This window comes from Sarcophilus harrisii, chromosome 1 (genome assembly GCF_902635505.1).
Source record: "Sarcophilus harrisii chromosome 1, mSarHar1.11, whole genome shotgun sequence".
NCBI classification, from domain to species: Eukaryota; Metazoa; Chordata; class Mammalia; order Dasyuromorphia; family Dasyuridae; genus Sarcophilus; species Sarcophilus harrisii.
In genome coordinates this window covers 18,357,049-18,379,482 of record NC_045426.1, presented here as the reverse complement: position 1 = coordinate 18,379,482, position 22,434 = coordinate 18,357,049, and the positions used below count along the sequence as shown (strand labels likewise).

At 42.7% G+C, this 22,434-nt stretch overlaps 1 protein-coding gene across 2 annotated transcripts in view; it reads right to left on the bottom strand.

Moving 5' to 3' along the window:
* The window catches only part of APPL1 (adaptor protein, phosphotyrosine interacting with PH domain and leucine zipper 1), a 52,773-nt gene extending 45,710 nt beyond the window's left edge, over nt 1–7,063 (bottom strand). For both annotated transcript variants that reach the window (XR_004232072.1, XM_031953055.1), the window contains exon 1: nt 6,835–7,063. Coding sequence is in view for 1 of the 2 variants with exons in the window: in XM_031953055.1 (XP_031808915.1) it covers nt 6,835–6,888 (54 nt within the window). In the remaining variant the exon portion in view is untranslated. The remainder of the gene's footprint in view (nt 1–6,834) is intronic.
* Nucleotides 7,064–22,434: the final 15,371 nt, after the last annotated feature.

The following is a 22,434-nucleotide window of genomic DNA, read 5'->3' as shown; positions in this document are numbered from 1 at the left end:
ACAAACTCCGTTTCTCTCAAGCATAGAAAACTCATTACCAGAAGGCTGACCAAAAAGAAAATTGCTTTGTCTACAACTACTTTACTTTAGAGCTATGAAAGTAGGGTTACAAAGTGCAACAATGGGGATGGAGAACAGGAAGGAGAGGTGGCCACAGTATTTACACAGATTGTATTATGGTTTATAATAATTACTATACAATTGTTTTAGGGTATTACTGGATGGCTTAATCTCCATAATATCCATAGATCAGATATGTTAATCCTCTCTGTACTTTCTTTCTAAACCTAATATCAAAGCTCCTTTGAACTTGTCTTGACCTTTACAGGCTGGTTCAGCATTCCTTAGACTTTTTCCATTAGAAAGATAAAAAGCTTAAGGTGTCATTCAAATAATAATTACATATTTGAATGATTAAATGATCTGTGACATGTTCCCCTTTTTAAAGTGAAAAATCAAAGTATGGACTTTTTTAGTTTGAAATTATAAATCACCTTAAAATTTTACTTCTCAATGAATTATATTCTGATTTGTGATGCTGGGCAAAGTCTGTATGCGACTAAATTATATGTTTTATAATCAACTTACTGTTATTTAACAGTAAGTTGATTTCTAGCAACTTAGGCCATTAGTAGAATATTATCTCCAGTTTAGCTAAAGTTATATACAATGTAACAAACTGTGGAATTGTTTAATATTAATAAGTTTGTGACATGTCTTCAAATGTAAACTTTCATAAAAGTTTAGTGAAAAATTTATTAGAATGTAAAAAATTATGTAAAACTAATGTTTTATTATTATTAAGCATTTCAAACAATATATTTTTTTGATCAAAAGTAACTAATAAAAGCATTATCATGAAGAAAAATAACGAACAAATATTCAAATTATATGCAATTCTTTAGATTATTAAATTTTAAGATAATTAAAATTTAAGATTGATTAAAAGCATCCAAACATGCATCACACTTATTAATTGTATGTAAATTAATTTTACAACTTCAGACAGTGGAAACATGAAAGAATTGCAAACATATTGCAATTAATTTTTTTGTATGAAAGTAATATGTTCTTGTTAATCAAATATTAAGTTGATGTTAACATTAATTTATTTGAAATCAAAAGATTGCAATAAAATATTCACCATTAATTTTGTAGGCCAATATATAAAGTATGACTGGGTGGTTTAGAGTTCAATTTGAATAGTTACCCAGCTAGCAGGGCCTGACCCAAGCCTTTCTGATTCAAATCCAGCAGTCAACCTACTACCTAACACGGTCTTCCTGAATTATAACAAACAATTAAAATCTTTTGATGAGGCAGATGCCCCTTTAGGACTTGACCTATATGATATATACGTAAGAATTTATTATGATTCAAGAACCTGTTGACTCAGTTGCAAAAATATAATTTAGGCCTCATCTCAAACAATCAGAGAAGATTGATCACTAGAAGCCTTTTATTTATTATATTTATTAAGGAATAAATTAAAAAATTTATTTGAAGAAATAGTATTTGGAATAGCTAGTATTCTGGTCATGGATATTAAAAACAGAAAGTGCCTATTCTATTATTTAAAAAAAATCAATGATAAGACTTAGGCAAAAGAAACTATTTGCAAAGTATACCAAAATTTGGGGTAAGAAAATACTTATATTAACACATCCCAAGGTCTAAATAAATTTCACTTTTGTTGCTTGAAAAAGTCAAATGTTGATTATTGCAGAGAAAATGAGAAAGCAACACCAAAAAGATACTGATTCTTGATTTTTACAGTAATTTTTATCAATCATTGAATCATTGAATGCTCACACTGCTATCGCTATCCCCCTTCATCTCCACAAAGAATAAAGATCGAAGATTTTCCCTTAACCTGAATTCCTGACTCTGGCCGATTTTAAAATTCGTGGTCATCACAATGAGTGATTCTTCAAAAGAATCAATTTATGAAAACTGAAACTATATATTACCTGGAAGTAAGAAAAATCAATTTAAAACAATCTTATTAAGCAAGCACGTGTTATGTTCTATTATGATTTTATCATTTAAAGAATCATTTTCAAAGATTGTGTTAAAAAAAGGAATAGTTTCTAAAATAATCTTAATTCTTATTTCCATTTTGCTCTGATTAGATGATTTATGGATAAAAGCTGAGGATGGTAAAACAACAAAACAGCCAAGTTCTGAGTTTTATCCATAAGTTTTTGAATGATGTTACATTCATCACTGTCCTTCATATACCCAACTCCTTCTTATACAGGTATCTCTGAATATAATTTTCTAACTGGTGCCAAATCATTAATTAAAATAATGAACATGGTACACAGTAATCACAAAGCTGGCTGCCAGAAGAATGTTGCGCTGTCTCTTCTTTTCTATTCCCCAAACCCAGTGGTACAAAGTAATATTCTAAATGTAATTTAACTCATAAGATCTGTTACTTCTGGGTTTTGAATATAAAAACAAAACAAAAAGAACTGCTGTATTCTAGCTTCTTTCATATTGGCACAAATAAAGAAATCTAATATTCCAAGGTGTTAACTGTGTTCAGGACATAAGCCTAAAAAATTTCTTTTCCTTACCTCAATATGAATATTTTGCTAAAGAAATTATGCAATAATATCTAAGCCATTCAGTTTTCGTGGGACTTGTATCATGGATGAAATATGATATAAAGTTAAAATTTTTATGTCAGAGGAAAAAAGAGTAAAAGACCAAGTCATACATGATGAACAATCCTTTTAGTACTCTGTAACTGATCCCCTATCTCACCTCCCAGAGAAGTTACTCCCAACCTTCTCCTTCCTCCTTAAGCCTTTGTTCCCAATGCCTTCCCTACCTGCCTTTCAGAAGGTGAGATGCCCAAAGTTAGAGAAGCCACCCCAAATGTTCATAGGGACTATTTGTGTCGTACCTGTGGCAGTGCATTCCGAGCTGATATCCGTCTGATCAGCCAGTCGGACACATGGTAACTCGACCCTAACATAAGTGATGTTACTTTGGTCCTCTTTAAAGATTAAGGGCGACCACCAACCAGCTTCCAGAGTCTGGCCTCCTACTCTCCTGGGGAAACTGAGGTTATCAGTCACTAGGTCCTTCTCCCATTTTCTTCATCTCAAAACCACTGGATGTCTTATTCCTCATTTTCTCCTCCCACCCATCTCTGACAACGAGGTAACTTTGGTCCTCACCAAGGCCAAGTGCTTTACATTTGTAACTGATCCGATCCCCTTTTCTTTCCTCTCCCCCTCTTCAGTCTCTCTACTTACCATCTATTTAGCTGTCAAACACACCCATGTCTCCCTCATTCTTAAAAAACTCTTTGCTAGATCTGACCATCCTCCCTGAAACTCCTTGGCAAAGTAGCACCTCCTGCTGCCTGCAGTTCTGCTTCCCTCACTTATCACTGAGTGTTCTTTTTCATTTTTATCCTTCTCTACAGCACTGAGCACCTTTTCCTCTTGGAGAAGATCTCATTTTTTCTGATGTGTCACAGTGTATCTGTGGGTGTTCTCCGAAGTTCTTTCCTAAGCTCTCTTCTTATCTCCCTCTAAAATTTTTCTCTGGGAAATCTCATCAGTTCTAGTCTCTTCTCAGCTTCTGCTCTGAATCACCAATTTTCCAGGGCACATTTTAAATGGTCCCAAACTGGCCCCAAAGTGAATGCACGATCTCTTCTCCAAAGATCTATATTCTTTTCATCTCTTGAATTCACTGACATCATGTATCATGCTCACTCATCCTTAGCTCAGAGCCAATCTCACTATTTCTCCCTTCATAGTCTCTTACTCACACCTACCACCAAGTGGCTATGGGGTTTGGGAAGGGGAGCTTAGAGTCAGGAAGATCTGGGTTCAAATGTAGTCTCAGGTACTGAATACCTGATGACCTCGGGCAAGTCATTTAGTTTTGTTTGCCTACTTCTAAAACGGGGATAATAGCCCGTAGCACTCGGAGTTGTGATCATCCGAGTTATTTGTAAAGCACATAGCAGCATCTAGCTCAGAGTATATGCTATTCTAGATGTTAACTAGTAATAGTAGTAGTAGTAGTTCAGGTTCTGATCACCTTTTGCCTAGGTTACTGCAAAAACCTCCTTGCTTTGTCTCTCCCCAGTCTTTATCCTGCTGCCAAAGCTGACTATATGGCTCCCTGCAGAATATAATCTCTAGCTTTTCCCAAACAAGGCCTGGGCTATCTTTCTAGCATTGCTGGACACGACTTCCCTCCCAAAGCAGTCTTCTCTGCTCCTCACTCACTACTGCTTCCCCATCCCTGAAATGCACTCCTTCCTCAGCTTTGCCTCTTAGAAGAATACTTTTCCTCCTTTAAGGCAGTATAGCTCAGGTACCATTTTCTACAAAAACCTTTCCTAACACTTCCAACTGCTATTTCCATCATGTATTCTACTACTTTGTATTTCTTCTGTATATACTTATATTTGTACTTCCATTTGTACTTAATTCTTCCTGGGATCAAAGAGGGATCACTTCAGACTTTGTATCTGTACTCCCCAGATACAAGATACCTTTATCAAACAGTGTTCAACAAAAGGTTGTTGATTAATCAATAGGATAGACTAGATCTGTGATTTAATTTTGTGGCAGGAGCTCCCAATAAAGACCTTCCTCTACCAATGTAGGATTCAATGATTTGCCCAGTGATTAAGCCAAGATCTGTTAGAGGGGAGCCCCTGGATACAAATTTTCCTGGCTCCAAGGCCACTTACTTATTATGCAATGCTGCTTTTTAATAGACTTAGTAGATTATATCTAATGTTAATTACTAATTACATGCTATATCATAAATATTCTATTACGGATTATATACTAATAGACTGAATTCGAGGAAGGTTTGAACTGATGGGAAGGTTTTTCTGGACATTACATAAATTCAAGAAATCAGTTTCCCCAAAACCATCACATTGAATTCCCAATCCCTATATTTATGCCCACCTGCATTTTTGATTTCCTTCACAAGCTAATTGTACAATATTTCAGAGTCTGATTCTTTTTGTACAGCAAAATAACGTTTTGGTCATGTATACTTATCGTGTATCTAATTTATATTTTAATGTATTTAACGTCTACTAGTCATCCTGCCATCTGGGGGAGGGGGTGGGGGGAAAGAGGGGAAAAATTGGAACAAGAGGTTTGGCAATTGTCAATGCTGTAAAGTTACCCATGCATATATCCTGTAAATAAAAGGCTATTAAAAAAAAAAAAAAAAAAAGTTTCCCTTGTATCAGTACAAGCTGACCTAAAGTACATAACCAAACAGGCAATAGGTTTGTATAGATCACTTTTTGAAAGGAAAAAGAACATACCATTTTCCTAGCAACTGAACTGGCCATATGAAAAACCTTCACAGGATCACCAAACACTAAAGTGGGGTCAAGGACCCCCCTCTCCCATACATCAGGTCTTAGAGAATGTTCTGATGTTCTAAACAGGTGATTCAGAAAGTTTTTGTTTTGTTTTGTTCTATTCAAATGACACCCAACTCCTATAATTTTCTTAAGTGGTTAATAAGATTTGAACAAAGGACAAAGTTTAAATAGTTTATTTGAAAACTTCCCATCTCGTTTTCTAGCTCTTCTGTGTTTGCTCCCAGGGCAAAAGCTTCTACCAATAACTACTTTTCCAGGATGGGGCAGCATGGCATAACCTAAAGAATGTTCTTAGAGCACTAGAACTGATGGGAACCACAGTTTTAAATCTTAGTTATTACTTAACTTGCATGACTTCACAAGCCACTTAATCCGAGTTTTCTCCTCTACAAAATCACTGTACAGCATCGTAACCATTTTTACATCTCCCACTTCACTGGGTTATGAGTGTTACATCATATACATGAACCACTCTTATGAACTATAAAGCCTTGAACTAATCTAAACTGAACAGTAACCTAAAGATACCGAGGCAGTTAGCTGGCACAGTGGCCTCACGTCAGGAAGCCCTGGGTTTAAATCTGGTCTCCACATTTACTGGCTGTGTGAGCCTGGGCAAAGGCATTTCACCTCTACCTCAGTTTCCTCATCTCTAAAATGGGGACAACAGCAGCACCCGTCTCACAGGTAGAGAGTGTTGTGAGGATCGGGCGAGGTATTTGTAAAACACCTACATACAGTAGGAGCCTAATTAATGCTTGTTTGCTTCCCCGAGTAAGAGGAAGAAAAAGGCCAACTTGGTGAATTTTATTTCACAGAATCTGAATCTGTGTCACTTAAACCGTCAAGTGCGATGAAACGAAGTGCAGCCTGCGGCCGGTGACAGGATGCGGGGCCGCTGTTCGGATTTAAGCAGAAAAGCCCTTTGGAGAAGGTGGGGAATGACCTCTCTCTCCCGAGATGGGGTGGGGAGGGAGGAGTAAGAAAGAGCCTCGAAGGAAAGAGGCGGAGAGACACAGACACGGGGCTACAAGGCAGCCTGCGAGTCAGGCCCAATCCCGGGGCCGGGAAGGAACATCCCCTCCCCCACGCTCTTTCTGGGAAAGTTCGGTTCCGAGCCTCGCGGGGCGCGAGCAGGGAAAGACCCCGGACAGGGGGTGGGGGAGGGGGAATAAAGTCCCTGAAGTCCAGAGCATCGAAGTGGCAGGAGGAGGGACCGGGGGGGGGGGCAGGAGGAGGGAAGAGAGGAGGGGGAGCAGGAGGAGGGGGGAGGAGGAGAGAACCGTCCCGAGGAGCAGCGGGCCGCGCACCCCGCCGGGGGGGAGGGGAGGGGAGGGGAGGGGGCCGAGCCCGGCACCTGCGGTCCGGGGGGGGGGGGGGGCCGCGCGGACGCTCGCCGCTCCCGGGCCCCCCCAGGCCGTTCGGGGGCTCTCGGGCCGTCTCACCTGTGGGCTGTCCTCCAGGGTCTCCTCGATGGGCAGCTTGTCGATGCCCGGCATGGTGGCTGACGGGCGGCCCGGCCGAGGTCGGGTCTGGGCCGAGTCGAGGAGAAGGCGAAAGTGGCAGCGGCGGCAGCAGTGACAGCGACCAGGACGACGACAGCTGCGGCCCGAGCCCCCGCCGCCGTCGCAGGCGCGCCACCCACCGAACCGGATCCGGCCCCTCCCGCCCGTCCGTCCGCCTCCGCCTCCTCCTCAGCCGCGGACGCCGCCACAGCCGCCTCGGATCGCGGGGAACGACCGCGGAGGGAAATCCCTCCTCCTCCCCCTCATTGGCCAGGCCTGCCCAGAGGCGCCGTCCATTGGTTTCCAATCACGCCAGTCAGCGCTAGCGAAAGGGCGGGGCGACGGGCTGTCTCGAGACGTCGGGTCTCGCGGAGGAGAGGGGCGCGAGCGGGGGTGGGGCCGCGCCTCCGCGCTCCCGCGGCGCGGGCACGAGCGGCCCGCGTTCCTCTCCCCGCCGCCCCACCCCCTCCCGTCCCGCGAAGACCTCCCAACGCGCGCAGACCCTCGGCGCCCCGCCTGGCCGGGAGGGGGAGCGCAGGCTTCCGCAGGGCGCGGGGATGCTCGGCGAGCTTAGCGCTGAGATCGTGGACTGTTCCCACGTCACTTTCAGACGTGACCCGGGCTTTCTCACTCCCCAAACCCAGCCTTGGCTCAGCACCCCTCTCTGCCCGATGGGCGTCCCACGCGCGGGCCGCGGGTGCGGGGCTCGCTCCATCCCGCGCCCTAGGCCGGGGGCACTTCTCAGAGCGTCAGGGCTTGGTCAGGGCAAACGCTTTGGCCCATCAATCAAACAAGCCGCCGCCGCCCACGCGTGGGGGTGGGGGTCCCTCCTACCCCTCATCTCGGGTTAGTTGGCCTCTGCCTCCAGTCCGTCCCTTCCCTTTGGGGGCCCGCTGCGTTGCGCCGTCTTAATCAATCAATTGATCCACCAGTCTATCGTACTCTCTGAACCAGCGCGGACTCCGGTCGGGAAAAGAAGCACCCCAATTCCTCTTTGTCAGGGAGCCAGCACTTTCTAGCAAGGTCCGTGGGGGGTGGGGGTGGGGCGAGGAGCAGCGCCAGCTAAACTCCCAGAGCTTGTGGTGATGAAGACTTTGTCCCGGGATAGCCGAGTTAACACACGCTCCCCGGTCATCAGATTGGCCCCGGCCCCGTCCCGGGCACCGGGTGCTCCCCAGGTGCCGGGCACCGCGCTAAGCCCTCAGGATGCAACTGCCAGTGAGAAACCCGAGGAAACAAGGTGGTATTTGCTGCCTGGCTTTCTGAAGTAGAACGATCCTAGCTTGGCGTTATCTGAGGCTTTAACATTTGCAAAACACTTGACAAACATTCCTTGATTTTATCATTACCACAATCCTAAGAAGTAGGTGCCAGATGAGGAAACTGAGGCATTTACCGGAGGGATTAAGTGACTTGCCCAGGATGAAATCTAAGGCTGGATTTTGAACACAGATCACCTGACTCCAGGTCTCATGAGGGCGTGTGTTTTCCTTTCCACAGAAACCCAATTCACTGACTCTCCCTTTATCTCCTTCTTCATCTCTGTTTCCATCTCTGTTTCTCCCTCCTGGGATCCACCTACCGGACCTCTCCAAATTCCTTTATACGCAGGTGAAAATCCCTTCCCTTATTGGAAGCCTTCCCCCAACTCCTTTAAACCCAGTGCCTTCCCTCTGGTAATTCCTGGCTAATATCCACCTTCTGCATGAAGCAGCTCCCAAGAGTTGTCCCCTTTACATCTTGCTTATAATATAGTTGTTCGCCTTGTCTCCCCCTCCGGATACTGTAAGTATTTGAAAGTGGGCACTGCCCTTTGCCTTGAAACCTCTCATCTTTAGCTCAGCGCTTGCTACATGGTAGGTGCTTAAATTGACTTGATTTGACTGAGCCCAAGACTGGATTAAGCAGTAAGAATATGCAGGGAGCTTTGGGGCCTCTGAGCAGGCTCTCCTGTTAGACCTGTCTGTTTTGGAATGAGGAAAACGAAAGAACACCCAATGAGATTGCTCAGTGCAACCCTGGGGAATCTGGTTACCTAGGCGACTTCCTGCCTACCTGTTTGTGTCTGCGTCCCTTGGAAACACCAGGAGCTTGCCTTGGCTTCTGCAGCCGGCTGCCCCAGGTCTTAAGCCCCGAGTATATTGACCCTGACAACACCTTCTAACCCAGTTCCCTTGGGTGTGCCTGAAGCAAAGGCTATCGGATCTTTGAGGTCAATAGTCAGGGATATCAGCAGTTAGGTTTTCCTCTCCTGGCGCCCTCTCACAGGGGCTGGAAGAATCAATCAACTTTATTATGTGCCAGGCACTGTGTTAAAGCAGAGGAATATGGAAATCGACAAACCAGCCCCACCTCTCAAGGAACTTAGATTCTAAAGCAATAACCAAAGGAAATACACAAGGGGTTGCAGGATTTCTGGTGTTGCAGAAGTGTTCCCTATAGGTGACTGTGGCAATTGCACAAGCAGCTGGCTGGAGCACATTTCTGCAGCCAGCTGGAGCTTCCCATGGCTGGAGCCTCCCATGGCTGGAGCCTCCCATGGCTGGAGCCTCCCATGGCTAGAGCACATTTCTGCAGCCAGCTGGAGCTTCCCATGGCTTGAGCCTCTCATGGCTAGAGCACATTTCTGCAGCCAGCTGGAGCCTCCCATGGCTGGAGCACATTTCTGAGCCAGCTGGAGTCTCCCATCACTTCCCCACCTGTGCTGCAGGGGCAGCAGGAACAGGGAGTCTCAGGTTCATGCCATATGGAGATCAGCTGAAGGAATTAGGGATGCTTCACCTCTAAAAGAGAAGACTTGAAGTAGGGAAAGGATGATGGGGAAAGTCCATTTCTTGTTCCAGGCAATTTCTATTTAAGCCCCAGGCCGGAAACACTCTCCCTCCTGGGATCCACCTACTGACCTCTCCAAATTCCTTTATACCCAGGTGAAAATCCCTTCCCTTATTGGAAGCCTTCCCCCAACTCCTTTAAACCCAGTGCCTTCCCTCTGGTAATTATTTACTATTGATCCTGTACCTAGTTTACTATGTATATATTTGCTAGCATGTTGTCTAATCCATTAGATTGTAAACTCACCAAGGACAAGGCCTATTTTTTGCCTCTTTTTTGTATCCCCAGCTCTTAACAGAGTGCTTATTACCTAGAAGGTGCTTTATAAATATTGACGATTGACTGATTGATTGATTGATAGCTGTCTTCAAATAATTGAAGGCCTCTCTCTTTGAAGGATGATTAGATTTGCTTTGTTTGGATGTGGAAAGGAGAACCGAGAGATCATTAGGAGAAGTTATAAAATGGTCAGTTTAGGCAGAGCTGTCTACAGACAGAGTCCTGCCTCTGGAGCTGGTAGTTATCCCTCATTCTCCAGGGCTTCCAACAAGAGGAATATTTATTGGGGGGGGGGGTGTTGTCAAAACATACTCCTAACTCACCACAGGTTTGAGGTCCATTGGTCATCCTCAGTTTAGTTTAGTCCATCTCCTAAGACAGTTTTATTGGGGTATGGCCAATGGACATCTATAGTTTTTTTGGAGCCACAGGAGCCACATCCTGGGGGTGGTGGTGGTGAGGAATGCCATATAACTCCCATTTTACAGAAGCAAACAGGAGGTAAATGATTTGCCCAGGATCATATAACTAGTCTCTGAAGTGATTTGAACTTAGGCCTTCCAGACTCCAGGCTCAGTGCTCTTTGGAAATTTCTTTCTCTAGATTAGAAAAGCTTAGAATAAATGAATCCAAAGTATTTTTGGCAAACATATCTAAAACACAGAGCACGGTGTTAACATTTTTTCTTTAACCCACTCAGCAGGATCTTATAATTGGGAATTTGATGACCTCAGTTGCAATGATTTAGATAGCTGAATAACTAAATATGTGGGAGAAAGGAAAAAGCAGGAGCTGTATGAGAAGCAGCAGCCTGTTGCAGAAGGAAAAGACTTGTATTTCTTCTTAAGGACAACATGGGAGATTTCTGCCCAGCTCAGAAAACTCCTTCTTCCTGTCTCCAGAGGTAGACGGGCGCCTGCTACATTTGAACCCAGTTCAAATCCTGGAGTGAGTGACCTAACCACTCATGGTCTCACATTACTTATCTGTACAATAAGGATGTTGAACTAAGGTGCCCCCCTGCCCCCAGCTCTCATCCTAGGGGAAAATTTTACAGAGTGCCTGGAGAAGGGGCAGGAGAAGTTAAGACCATCCAACTTGCCCCTAAATCAGAGATTTTGTCTTCTAAAGGGTGGTAATGGTACTGATGAGGTACAACAAGTCACAAAAGCATGGAGTATTCTGGAATGAATTCATGGACTCAAACAAGTCAAGTTGTGGTGTTTAATCAAGTGGGCAAAGTTCCTAATGAACTCTTGGAAAAGGACCCTCCAATATTGAAAAATTACCCATGCATATGTTTTGTAAATAAAAAGCTTTAATTAAAAAAAAAGAAAAAGGACCCTCAACCAGATATGATGCTAATTGGGTACATGAGCAAGGTTATGGATTATCATAGTATAGGTCAAGTTTATGTGAGATATCCCTTGAAATGGCTGTGCATAGCTTGAACTTCAGAATGTATAAAGTAACTGTGGCTTTGATACAAGGGAGCTCTGTCTGTACATGGTAATTTTGTCAAAAAAAGAAATTCTGCAGAGTCAGTTTGTTCCCGTAAAAAGAGGAGATAGAAGGAGATAACATTTCTCACTGGGCTCATTCAGAAACTGGCTTATAGCCAGGAACATAATATTTTGCTGGGGTGTATTCACCCCATCATGCCCCAGTCGTCCAGCAGGACTCACAGGACAAGGACCATGAGGGAGAATCCTTAGGAGGGGAGAAGAATTCTGGGAATGGGATCACTGGGCCCTGGGATTGTGGTCCGGGGGCCCCAGCCCAGTGATGGAAGATGATGGGGGCAGAGGCAGAGAAAAAACCCAGAGTTATTGAGAAGACAGGTATGTCATCTGGGGACATTCTAGGGAATGTTTTCTGGGCCAGAGGCCCAAGGCTAAGCCCTAATGAATTTCAAAGCTATGGGGATTTTCATGTTTCAGTTTAGGAGTTAAATGGGGCCTTCTCTGCCCAGGGTCTGCAATGCCAACATGTGTCTTCCTGGCTCTGAAGCCAGCTTACTCACCCTTTCACTAGCTTTCTTCTCATCCCACTTAAAGCAACCAATTAACAGCCTTTCGGCAGCGACCTGAATTAGTCTCTTACATGGTAGATAGAATCTTGCTCCCCCTTGTCTCAAGTTCTATTTAAGGCCAAACTCAGGCTTTCGTATTGTAATTTTAATTTTAATGTGCTTTTTAAATAGTAGCTCCATCATTCCCAAGGCTGAGAATGAGTCCTGAGTCATCACTGGAGAGAGTAATAAATGGCCCCAGGCTTTCTGAAAACAGCCTGACTGAAAATGAGACCAATGGACAGAAAGAACTCCAGTGGGAGTCTGGGAACATGGAGGACCCAGGATGGGAATGGATTGGCTGCCTTCTTCGTGAAGTCTATATGATAAGCTAGATTTTGAAGATCCCTCAAAGGAGCTGGGAAGGTTTGATAAGTTTCTTCTCTCCTTACAGGGAGTTTGCCTCAGTTCCTGGCAGAGACTACAGGGAAGAGAAGAAAAGGGTTTTTCTAGACCCTTAGAGAAATAAGAGAAGGTCTTAAAAGAGACAATGTAGATCAGGCCAGTAAGTGGGTGAATATTGCCTCATTGCCATAATAACTGATATTTCTATAGTACGTTAATTATCTTTACATTCATGATCTCATTTGAAAGTCACAGCAATCTTCTGAGGTGATATGGATGGGCATTTTTTAACCCCCATTTTATAGACAAGGCTCAGTTGTAGGCCATAGACACATAGCTTGTAAGTGGCAGAGTCAGAATTCGAATCTTGACTCTGTTCAGTGCCCCAATCACTATGACAAGATTCCTTGAATCAAACTTTGTGATGCTTTAAAAGTTCTAGAGGCCCCCTGGAAAGTCAAAATCCCCTCATGGCTGTGGGCTCCAGGCTTATTTGGCCTTGGAAAAATGGGTGTTCCAGAGAGTGGCAATGGAATGGTAGACCTAAGCTAATAAACTTGGATTATGTCCCTAACTTCTAAGTCATTTATTGCCCCAGCCTTGGGCAATCTAAACAAAGATTTTATATTCCTCACCCAAGCCTGAGATAAAGACTGGGTGGCTTAGATAAGAAATCTGATGAAGTTGTTTATTCAAGAAGGAGATGTCAAGACTTGCAAGTGAATTGGATTTGAGTGAGGGAAAGCTAGGCAAAGTCAGAAGCCTCACTTGGTCCTCTGGAGTTAGCTGTCTAGGTCCAATGGCAAGATCTAGATGAGGATGAGGGGAGACAGCCCGGATGCAGTGGGAGGCCTTGGCCTTTTTAAGTTAAGATCTTTCTCAGGTCTCAGTTTGTCTAAAAACAAATAAACAAACAAAAACCATAAGACTGGCAAATCCCTCCTTGTATGAACATGTTCTGTCCCTTTGCTCAGTCCTAAAATTTTATGTGGTGAGAGCATCCAAATCCAAATCCCTTTGGCAGTAGCTTAATTGCGTTAAAGGCCTGTCTATCTTTTCTTATCTCTCAAGCTTACATCTCCAAGGAGGAAAGGGTTCAGACTATCCATTTGCATTTACAAAAGTAAAATAATTATATGATATAGTAGATGGACTATTAGAATTGGAATCTCAGAGCCCAGCATAAGATCCAGCCTCTACCTTTTGGGTTTGCTTTCCCATCTATAAAATGAAAGGATTGGGCTGGAGGATGTTTAAGGTCTCTTTCAACTCATTAAGTCTATGATGACTGAGATAAAATTTGTTATAGCAGTTTTGTGGAGTTCATAGGTCCTAAAAATGACTGGAACAGCTGTCAGCTTGTATAATCTAGGATGAGGATCTCACATAAAATTTGTCTTACCAGAAAACTGCTAATAACACAGACTTTTGCATCTAATTTTGGGCTAAGCTGCAAATATCCAAAGTTATGTTAAAAAGGGCAATGTATTTCTGACATGGGGGAGGGCGGGGGGCACTGTGTTTCCAGCCCTGGCCTAGTCAATAATAGGCCCAGGCTATGGGCTCTCAAATAAAGCCCTGATCCCACTTGTCTGAGGCCCAGATCCTTGTTTCCTTCCCAACTCTCCCCCATCTTCAGCCTGGATTTCTGAGAGTTACTCTCCCTTTTGGGGGACTAGCTCAGAGTCTTGTTAATTGGAAATGAGCCAATCAGATCATGGCTTGCAACCTCTGGCTTGTAGGAACACTCTCTTCTTCCCTTACCATTCGGTTTATTTATTAATGGGTAACAAAGCATTTTTTAAACATTTACTATGGACCAGGTACTGTGCTCCCCACTGAGGATACAAAAATACAAATAAGCAAGACAGGCCCTGCCCTCAAGGAGCTTACATTTTAATGGGGGGAAAGTCAATATCTAAAGGGGAACTAGAAAAAATGGGCAGCCTTGGTTCCCTACAAGACAAGGTTAAATGGATCTCACCAATCAGAATCCACCTTCCCAGTATCAGAGACCAAGGTTCTGGTAGGAGGGTAATGGGGATGATCAGAGCAAGTAACATTACACGTAGATGAATCCTCTCCAAACATAGAATCATAGCTCTGGACCTGTAAGGGACCTTAAAAGCAAATTTGTCCAATTTTCTCATGTTACAGAGAGGAGAATTGGAGTTTCAGTGTCTTTCCCAAGCCATAGAGTTGTTAAGGATCTGAGATTGCCTGACTCCACTTTACACTCACTCAGTCTGCTACCAGAGGTATAGATCACAATTTATCTATTCCAGTTTCTCCCAATGCAAATCTCTTTTATGTCCTCCTTTAAGTTGTAGGGGTAAATCCACTCAATGTCCTGATAGCCACCCTCTGCTTCTTCTGCCACCACAAGGACACCAAGATCCTCCATCTTTCTTCCCGCTCTAATCTCTCCTGAAAGTTGTTTTCTTAATCCCCAAAGAGGTAAATTTCTTTCCTCATGAGATCCCTAACAAAATCTACTGTGTTACTCTAGCTCCCCTTGCCAGATTGATCTAGGTAGAGGGAAAGTCTTCAAGGATTGCCACATAGATTTCTGGGATTTGTAGCCTCTTCTTAAACCAGTAAAAGACAGACGTACAGCAGGACTTGTACAGTAGAGTGGGGTTTGTATCAGTCCAGGAAATTTGGAAATAACCTGTGGGAAGAGGCTGTGATAACACATAGACAGGGGAACTGTTGAGGCAGAAAGAACAGTAGTATGTGCCCTGCTTCTAGCAGGGTGGCCCAGAGAATAATTTTGGCCACAGTGGGAGATAAACCTGATTATTAAAGACTTTTCTCTAGCCGCGAATGCATGGAACTGGTGAAATGCTTCTTTCTACTTTTCTTTCTAAAAGAATATTTAAATGAAAACTCTTGCATGTTTCCTTTTAAATTGTTCTTTATGGTTTCAATACACTTTAAATCTGCCTTTGTCTAGGTAAGATATATGTATAACATTAAATATTCTGTGCATATGTCTTTCATTGCATTCTAAGAGTACAAATGAGGAAGCCTTTGGCCATTTGACTCCACAAAATTTAATTGGTTGGAAAGTCTCCTTTGCAACGTGGTGGCTAAGTATGGCTGGGGGCATGACAAACTGTTATTTTATTTTGTTAATAATTCTATAAACTTTTATAGACAGAATTTAAATTGCCCCTGAGGTTTCTTTTAGTTTCTAGTCAAGTCTATTGAATCTGTTGTGGAGGGAGGAAATGGGGTGTTTGGAGACAGGAAAGAGAGTGCAGATTCAAATGAGGAAAGTGAGGTTCCCAATGGCAGGAGAAAATTCTGTTCTGCCCTGTTCCCTGGAGGACAGAAGGAGCTAGGAGTGAGTACCAGCCAGCTAACACCTGCCTGTTCCATTTCACTAAATCCTGATCAGTTAGAAATATGAAGGGTCATTGAGCAATGCATGTAGTTGTTACAGAGTCATGGGGTTTGCTCCTGCTGCCCTCATTTAGAGCCTTATTGACTTTTATTAGACATCTGGTTCTTGGCAAATTTTTTTTTTCTGGTTTCTATTATATCCCTTTAGAAGGAACCTACTAAGGTGGGTGATGAGCAAATAAGGTTGGTGCAAATAAGCAAAAGAACTGATGATGATATTGGAAATTTTTTTTTTTAGCAGACTCAAAACAATGCAGTATTGTCATCAGCATATGTAGTGAATCAATGACTGTTATATGTGAATAATATCCTGTTAAATCACATGCTGTGTCCTCTATTCACATAAAATTCTGAAATATTTTCATCAAAATATCCTAAATAAAATTTAAATGATTCTGTTGAGGGGAGGAGATTTAGAAAATTAATTTGTGTTTACATCCCATTCCCCAGTGATGTTAGTTAGCCAAATGATTTTTTCTCCGTATGATGCAATCATAATTATCATTTTGTTTTCTTTTGGGATGTGGGAAATCTAAAAAAAAAAAAAAAAAAAAAACAAACAACCCAATGTTGTAATTATTAACTGCATGAGAAATTGAAAGATGACGAAAGAGGATCTAAAGTCTAAAAGCTGAAAGAACATTTGACAAGTCAGTTGTGTTCTAGTGGACAGATGCTAGGCTCTGAAGGGAGCCAGAGGACCTTGATACAAATCTCATGTCAGATGCTTAGAACTTGTGTGACTCTGAACAAGTCACCTGATCTTCAGAGCCTCAATTTTCTCAGCTGTCAAATGAGGGGCTAGTGCCAGATAGACCTTGAGGTTCCAATCCATGATTCCAAAAAGGGGAAGTGAGGAGCAGAGCAGCCCAAGAAGACAGGAAAGTAAGAAATGCAATGTCCCACCATACTGCCTTTGGGGCACAGGAGCATCCCTGACTCAGCTTTGCTGCATACTGTGGATTTAGGGCTGCTAGCAGCTTGCAGTACAGCTCACTGAAGGAGGCTTTTCTTTTCTTTTTAAAATTCTTGCTTTTTATTGATAGAGCATATGCCTGGGTTTTTTTACAACATTATCCCTTGCACTCACTTCTGTTCCGACTTTTCCCTTCTCCTCCTCCACCTCCTCCCTAGATGGCAGGCAGTCTTATACATGTTAAACATGTTAAAGTATATCCTAGATACAATATATGTGTGCAGAACCGCACAGTTTTCTTGTTGCACAAGAAGAATTGGATTCTAAATATAAAAATAACCTGGGGAAAAAAACAAAAATGCAAACAGTTCACACTCATTTCCCAGTGTTCCTTCTCTGGGTGTAGCTGCTTCTGTCCATCATAGATCAATTGGAACTGAGTTAGATCTTCTCTTTGTTGAAGAAATCCACTTCCACCAGAATACATCCTCATACAGTATTGTCGTTGAAGTGTATAATGATGAAGGAGGCTTTTCTTAGGAACACACCTAACCCAGAGGGTGACTAGGAAAACCACTTAAGTGTCCAGATTCCCAGGGAGCTTTGCTACTGAATCACAAAGATGCAGAAGCTGCTTCTCCTGTTCTCCCACCCTTCAACATCCCTAGCTCTGTAGCACCAGTTTAGTAATCACTCACCCAGAAGTCTGGATTGGCTGTTTATGAAAGTTAGCAATAGATAATCCTAATATAGGAGAAATCTGGGACCTTAGAGTCAATCTATTGGCAACAAGGGCCACCTTTTTGTTACCCCATTTTGTTACCCCATAGATTATTGTCTTTCCTTACTAAATACATCTCCCCTTTTCAGCTTTCTTTTCTGTGTTGTTTTCCACATTCGAACATAAGCTCCTTTAGAAGCTGCCTTTTTTGCCTTGTATTTATATTCCTAGCACTTGCATAATGCCTTGTAAATAGTAGGTGCTTAATAAATGCTTGTTCACTGAGTAATTAATTTTCCCAGGGGTAGAAGAAATACTTTTATAAGCCCCATTAGGTACCCTAGTATTTGCAATCCTGGGAAAATAAGGATCTGTTGAAGACTGAGGGCAGTAGGAGTAAAAACATCTCCCCTCTAAGACCTGATCTCTGCTTCCCTTCCCAGAGGAGGTAGGGGGTGAGCCTTCTCAATTTGCATTTTAGGTGGGGAAGCTGGTGGATCCCTTAAGTGTCTCTCCTTTCTTATGTAATTATCACGTTTCACTGTGGAATGCAAAATCTGGCTGAAGAGGACTTTCCCCCTCCTCACTGCAAAAGAGAGTACTTCATTCCTACCAGATCCTGCCTTTTTCTTCCTTCTGGATCAGTTTGGGGGGCATGCCTGTCACCTTCTCCCCCCCCCTTTTTTTTTTGCATAGAAATCTAGAAGATTTGTCTGAAGCCCTGGTCTTCTAAGCAATCTAGTTCTGGACGCAAGAGAGTGCAGCAATGGTGCCCCCAAAGGGCAGGGCAATGGTCTGATCCATTTGTGTCTCTTTCTCTGTTATTTTAACAAGTCTGATAGTACAGGCTTTTAAAACAAAACTGTCACCATAAACTGATCTCTTATCCTCATCTCTCAACAAGTCCCCAATTGAGGAAACTCACTATTTGGCCAGAGGTAGAGATCTGTGACCCATTTAAATTCTAAGGATTCAAGCTAGTCACTGCCACCCCCCCATTTTCAAATTAAGATCATATATAAATTATCTTTTCTTTGTCTAGAGAAAGTTTGCTTTAATGTTCTATTTAAATAAACATCTGAACAACTTAAAGACAACAAAAAATTCAGGATTTAAAATCTATACTCTCATAAAGGGAGGTAGAAAAAGGAGAAAGGGACACTTTTATTAGCCCCCTGAATTCTTTTTTTTTTTTTTTTCCTGAGGCAATTGGAGTTAAGTGACTTGCCCAAAGTCACCCAGCTAGGAAGTGTTATAAGTGTCTGAGATCACATTTGAACTCAGCTCCTCCTGACTTCAGGGCTGGTGCTCTATCCACTGCACCACCTAGCTGCCCCTGCTCCCTGAATTCTTAATCAGGGGAAAGTTTACCAATGAATGAGCAAGTCCAATGCTCTGATCATAGCTTTCCTGTTTGTCCCGAATGGTTGGACGCTAACTTCCTGCTGGACCCCAAACATGTTCTAGACCAATGGTATCAAATTCAAATTGAAACAGGATCAAATTATATATCAGGACCCTTCAGGCTGCATATTGACTTAGAAAACCACATATTAATATTGTCTATGTTCATTTATATTTTTATGTTTTGGAAATATTTCCCAATTGCATTTTAATTTGGTTTTGGTTGCACTTGGGAATGTTGCAGGCAGTGACTGATATCTCTGTTCAACATCTTTCTCTTCTGTTTCTGCCCCGTGCTTATCCTTGCATCTTATCTGTCCCTGTTCTCTTGGAGAATAATTTAAAGATCTCCTACTGTGATGGAACCTCTGCCCTCAGTCTTCAATAGATCCTTATTTTCCCAGGACTGCAAATACTAGGGTACTTAATGGGGCTTATAAAAGTATTTCTTCTACCCCTGGGAAAATTAATTACTCAGTGAACAAGCATTTATTAAGCACTTACTGTTTACAAGGCTTTATACAAGTGCTAGGAATATAAATAAAGGCAAAAAAGGCAGCTTCTAAAGGAGCTTATGTTCGAATGTGGAAAACAACACAGAATAGAAAGCTGAAAAGGGGAGTGGAAAGTTCCTAGCTGGGAGTATGATGGAAAAGTCCAGAGGATTGCAGCCTGGTGGAAGATGAAGAGGTGGTTGCTAATAATACTGTGAGTATCTCCTTTGGGGATGCCTATTTCCAAATAACCAGAAATCCTGCCTTGAACTTCTGAGAGTTTCCAGGAAAGGATTTCCATTTCCAATCAGAGGAGTGGCTCCATTAGGCGTGTCTCCTCTCCCTCCCTCCCTCAGCTCCTTTGTAAGTGGTCACAAATAAAAGCTACCATTGCTGAGTTAATTGTGAAAGTACGTGGGCAGATCTTAAGGACCAACTCATAGTGGACTGAGGAGCTCTGTCCTGTGGTGGATAAACTATATAAATTCTAACATGAATAGAGGAATCTGACATCTGGACACTGGTAGATATGTCCCCCTCCCATTCTCCTCCCCTCCTCCTGCCCATTGCCAATTCCTTGGGACATTCCCTATGTGCCACACATGAAGAGACTGTCAGCTGCCCATTCAGCCTAATGCCTCCCTCTAGGGTCATGGAGGTGATCTCCCCAGTAGGTCATTATTGCTTGCCATGGTCCCATGATATCTGATAGCTCCCCACATGAGACAATACTGAAGTTCTGCTTAGAATGAGTGATTCTTTAGCTCAGACCTTTGTTGCATGGAGTTCCAGTAGTTTATTATAGCATACTGTATGGGAATCTTCCTATCATTCAGTCAATAAACATTTATAAGTACTTCCTATGTGCTAGAAGGAAAGAAACAAGCATTTATTAAGTGCCTACTATATGCCACGCATTGTGCTAAACACTACAATTCTTCTCTCATTTGATCCTTGAAGCAATCCTGTGATGCAGGTGCCACTATCATTCCCACTTTCCAGATGAGGAAATTGAGGCTGACAGTGGTTAAATGACTTATTCAGAGTCACACAGTGTATGTATGCAGAGTTTGATCTCAGGTCTTTCTGACACCAGCTCCAGGGCGCTGTCCATTGTACTGCCCATAGCTGCAAGGCACTATGCCAGGAGCTGGGTATGCAATGACATAAGCAAAGCAACCCCTGCCCCCCACCTCCCACCCCAGGAGGTTACATTCTATTGGGAGAAAACCTGCACATAGATAGATTTGTGCAAAACACATACTAAGATAACTTTGTGTGTGTGTTTGGAGTGGGGGAAGGAAAGGGAAGGGGAGAAGGAGTTGGGGAAAATCTCCTAAAGAAGATTATGCTTTTATGCTTTTCCTGAGCCATAAAGGAAACCAGGGGGTCTGTGAGACAAGGTAGGAGCTCAGGAGGTGGAGGGCTACAAGTGAGGAACCATACAAAGGCCAGTACAGAAAGAACAGAGTATGTGAGAGGAATGATGTGTTAAGAAGGTTGGAAAAGTTCAAGGGGTCCTTTATGAAGGACTTGAAGTGTAAGCAGATGATTTTCTATTTGTTCCCAGAGGTGACAGGAAGCTGCTGGATTTTAATGAACGGTACGGTTTCATGGTTGGATCAATGCAGTAAGAAAGTCACTTTGGTGACTGTGTTGAGGGTACATTGGTGTGGGGGGAAAGCCTTGAGATAGGGAAGCAGATTAGAAGGCTATTGTGAGTCTGAATGAGAGGTGATGATGTCCTAACCTTGCGAGGCAGCTGAGAAAATGAGAGATTGGAGAGGAGGCTCCCAAGGAGAAAGATGTGAAGAAAGGACCAGACTTGGCAGCAGATTGTGGCTATTAGCAGTGAATAGGAGTGAAGAGTTCAGAATAACACTACAAATGGGGGACTGGAAGGATGGCGCTGTCCTTGGTAGCAACAGCAACTTCCTTCCTTCCTTCCGTCCGTCCGTCCAGGAAGAAGGTAAAAGTGCAAATTTACCCATGCTAATGAGATGGAAGCTACCAAAAGAAGGCATGCCATCCTCAGCACAGGCTGATGAAAATCCTGAAAGAATCTGAGAAGTGAGCCAGGGAATTATCAAAAAGGATGAACTTACAAAGGCAGTTAAGTGATGTGAGGACGATGACCATTATGTAACTAAATAAGCAGATGTGAACTGAATGCATTTCATGGTGGATTAATACATTGGCAGAAGCTTTGGAAAAGTAGATGTGTGTGTGTGTGTGTGTGTGTGTGTGAGAGAGAGAGAGAGAGAGTTTTGCTATTGTCATCACTTAGAGACTACTCTGCAATCTTAATAACTGCTCTAATCTCTCAGATTAAACCCTTGAGTTTCTATTAACTACTCTTATGTCTATGTTTCTCCCAAAGTGGATAACAGAGTCCCCAGCTCATATATAAACATTCAAGTTAATAAATGCATTTATATTGGGTACATAATAGCTTTTGCTTTATACCATGGAAAATTAAGAAAGACACAAAAGTTTCACTGAAGTTCCTTAAACAATGTAAACAAATAATCAGAAGATTCACAGTAGACCAATCAGCTATCACTCAGCAAGCATCAGTTAAGCCCTTAATATGTAGTTAGCATTGTGCTTAATGTTAGTAATATAAGGGAAAAAGCCACAATCTAGCAGGTGTGACAACATGAACATATATGGCTACATATAAGACAGCATAGATGGAAGCTTCCTTTATCAGAAAGCAGGGACTAATTTTTTTCTTACTTGCACCCCCAATAATTAACACAATGGCTGGTACATTGCTGGAACTTCTTGTTGGATTAAAATGAATTGACTAAAGAATTCATGGAGGGGAATAATGTATAAGAAGACTAGAGAGATGAGAAAGGATGTGATGGTGAAGAACCTTGAATGCCAAGTGGAGGATTCTGTATTTGATCCTGGAGGTGATTAGGAGCCACTGGAGCTTATTGAGGAGGGAAGTGACACAGTCATATCTGCTTTTTAGGAAAATCACTCAGTGAAACATGCACTGAAGCAGAAAGAGGCTTGAGGCAGGGATTGGAAGATTTTGACAATAGTTCAAGAAAGAAGC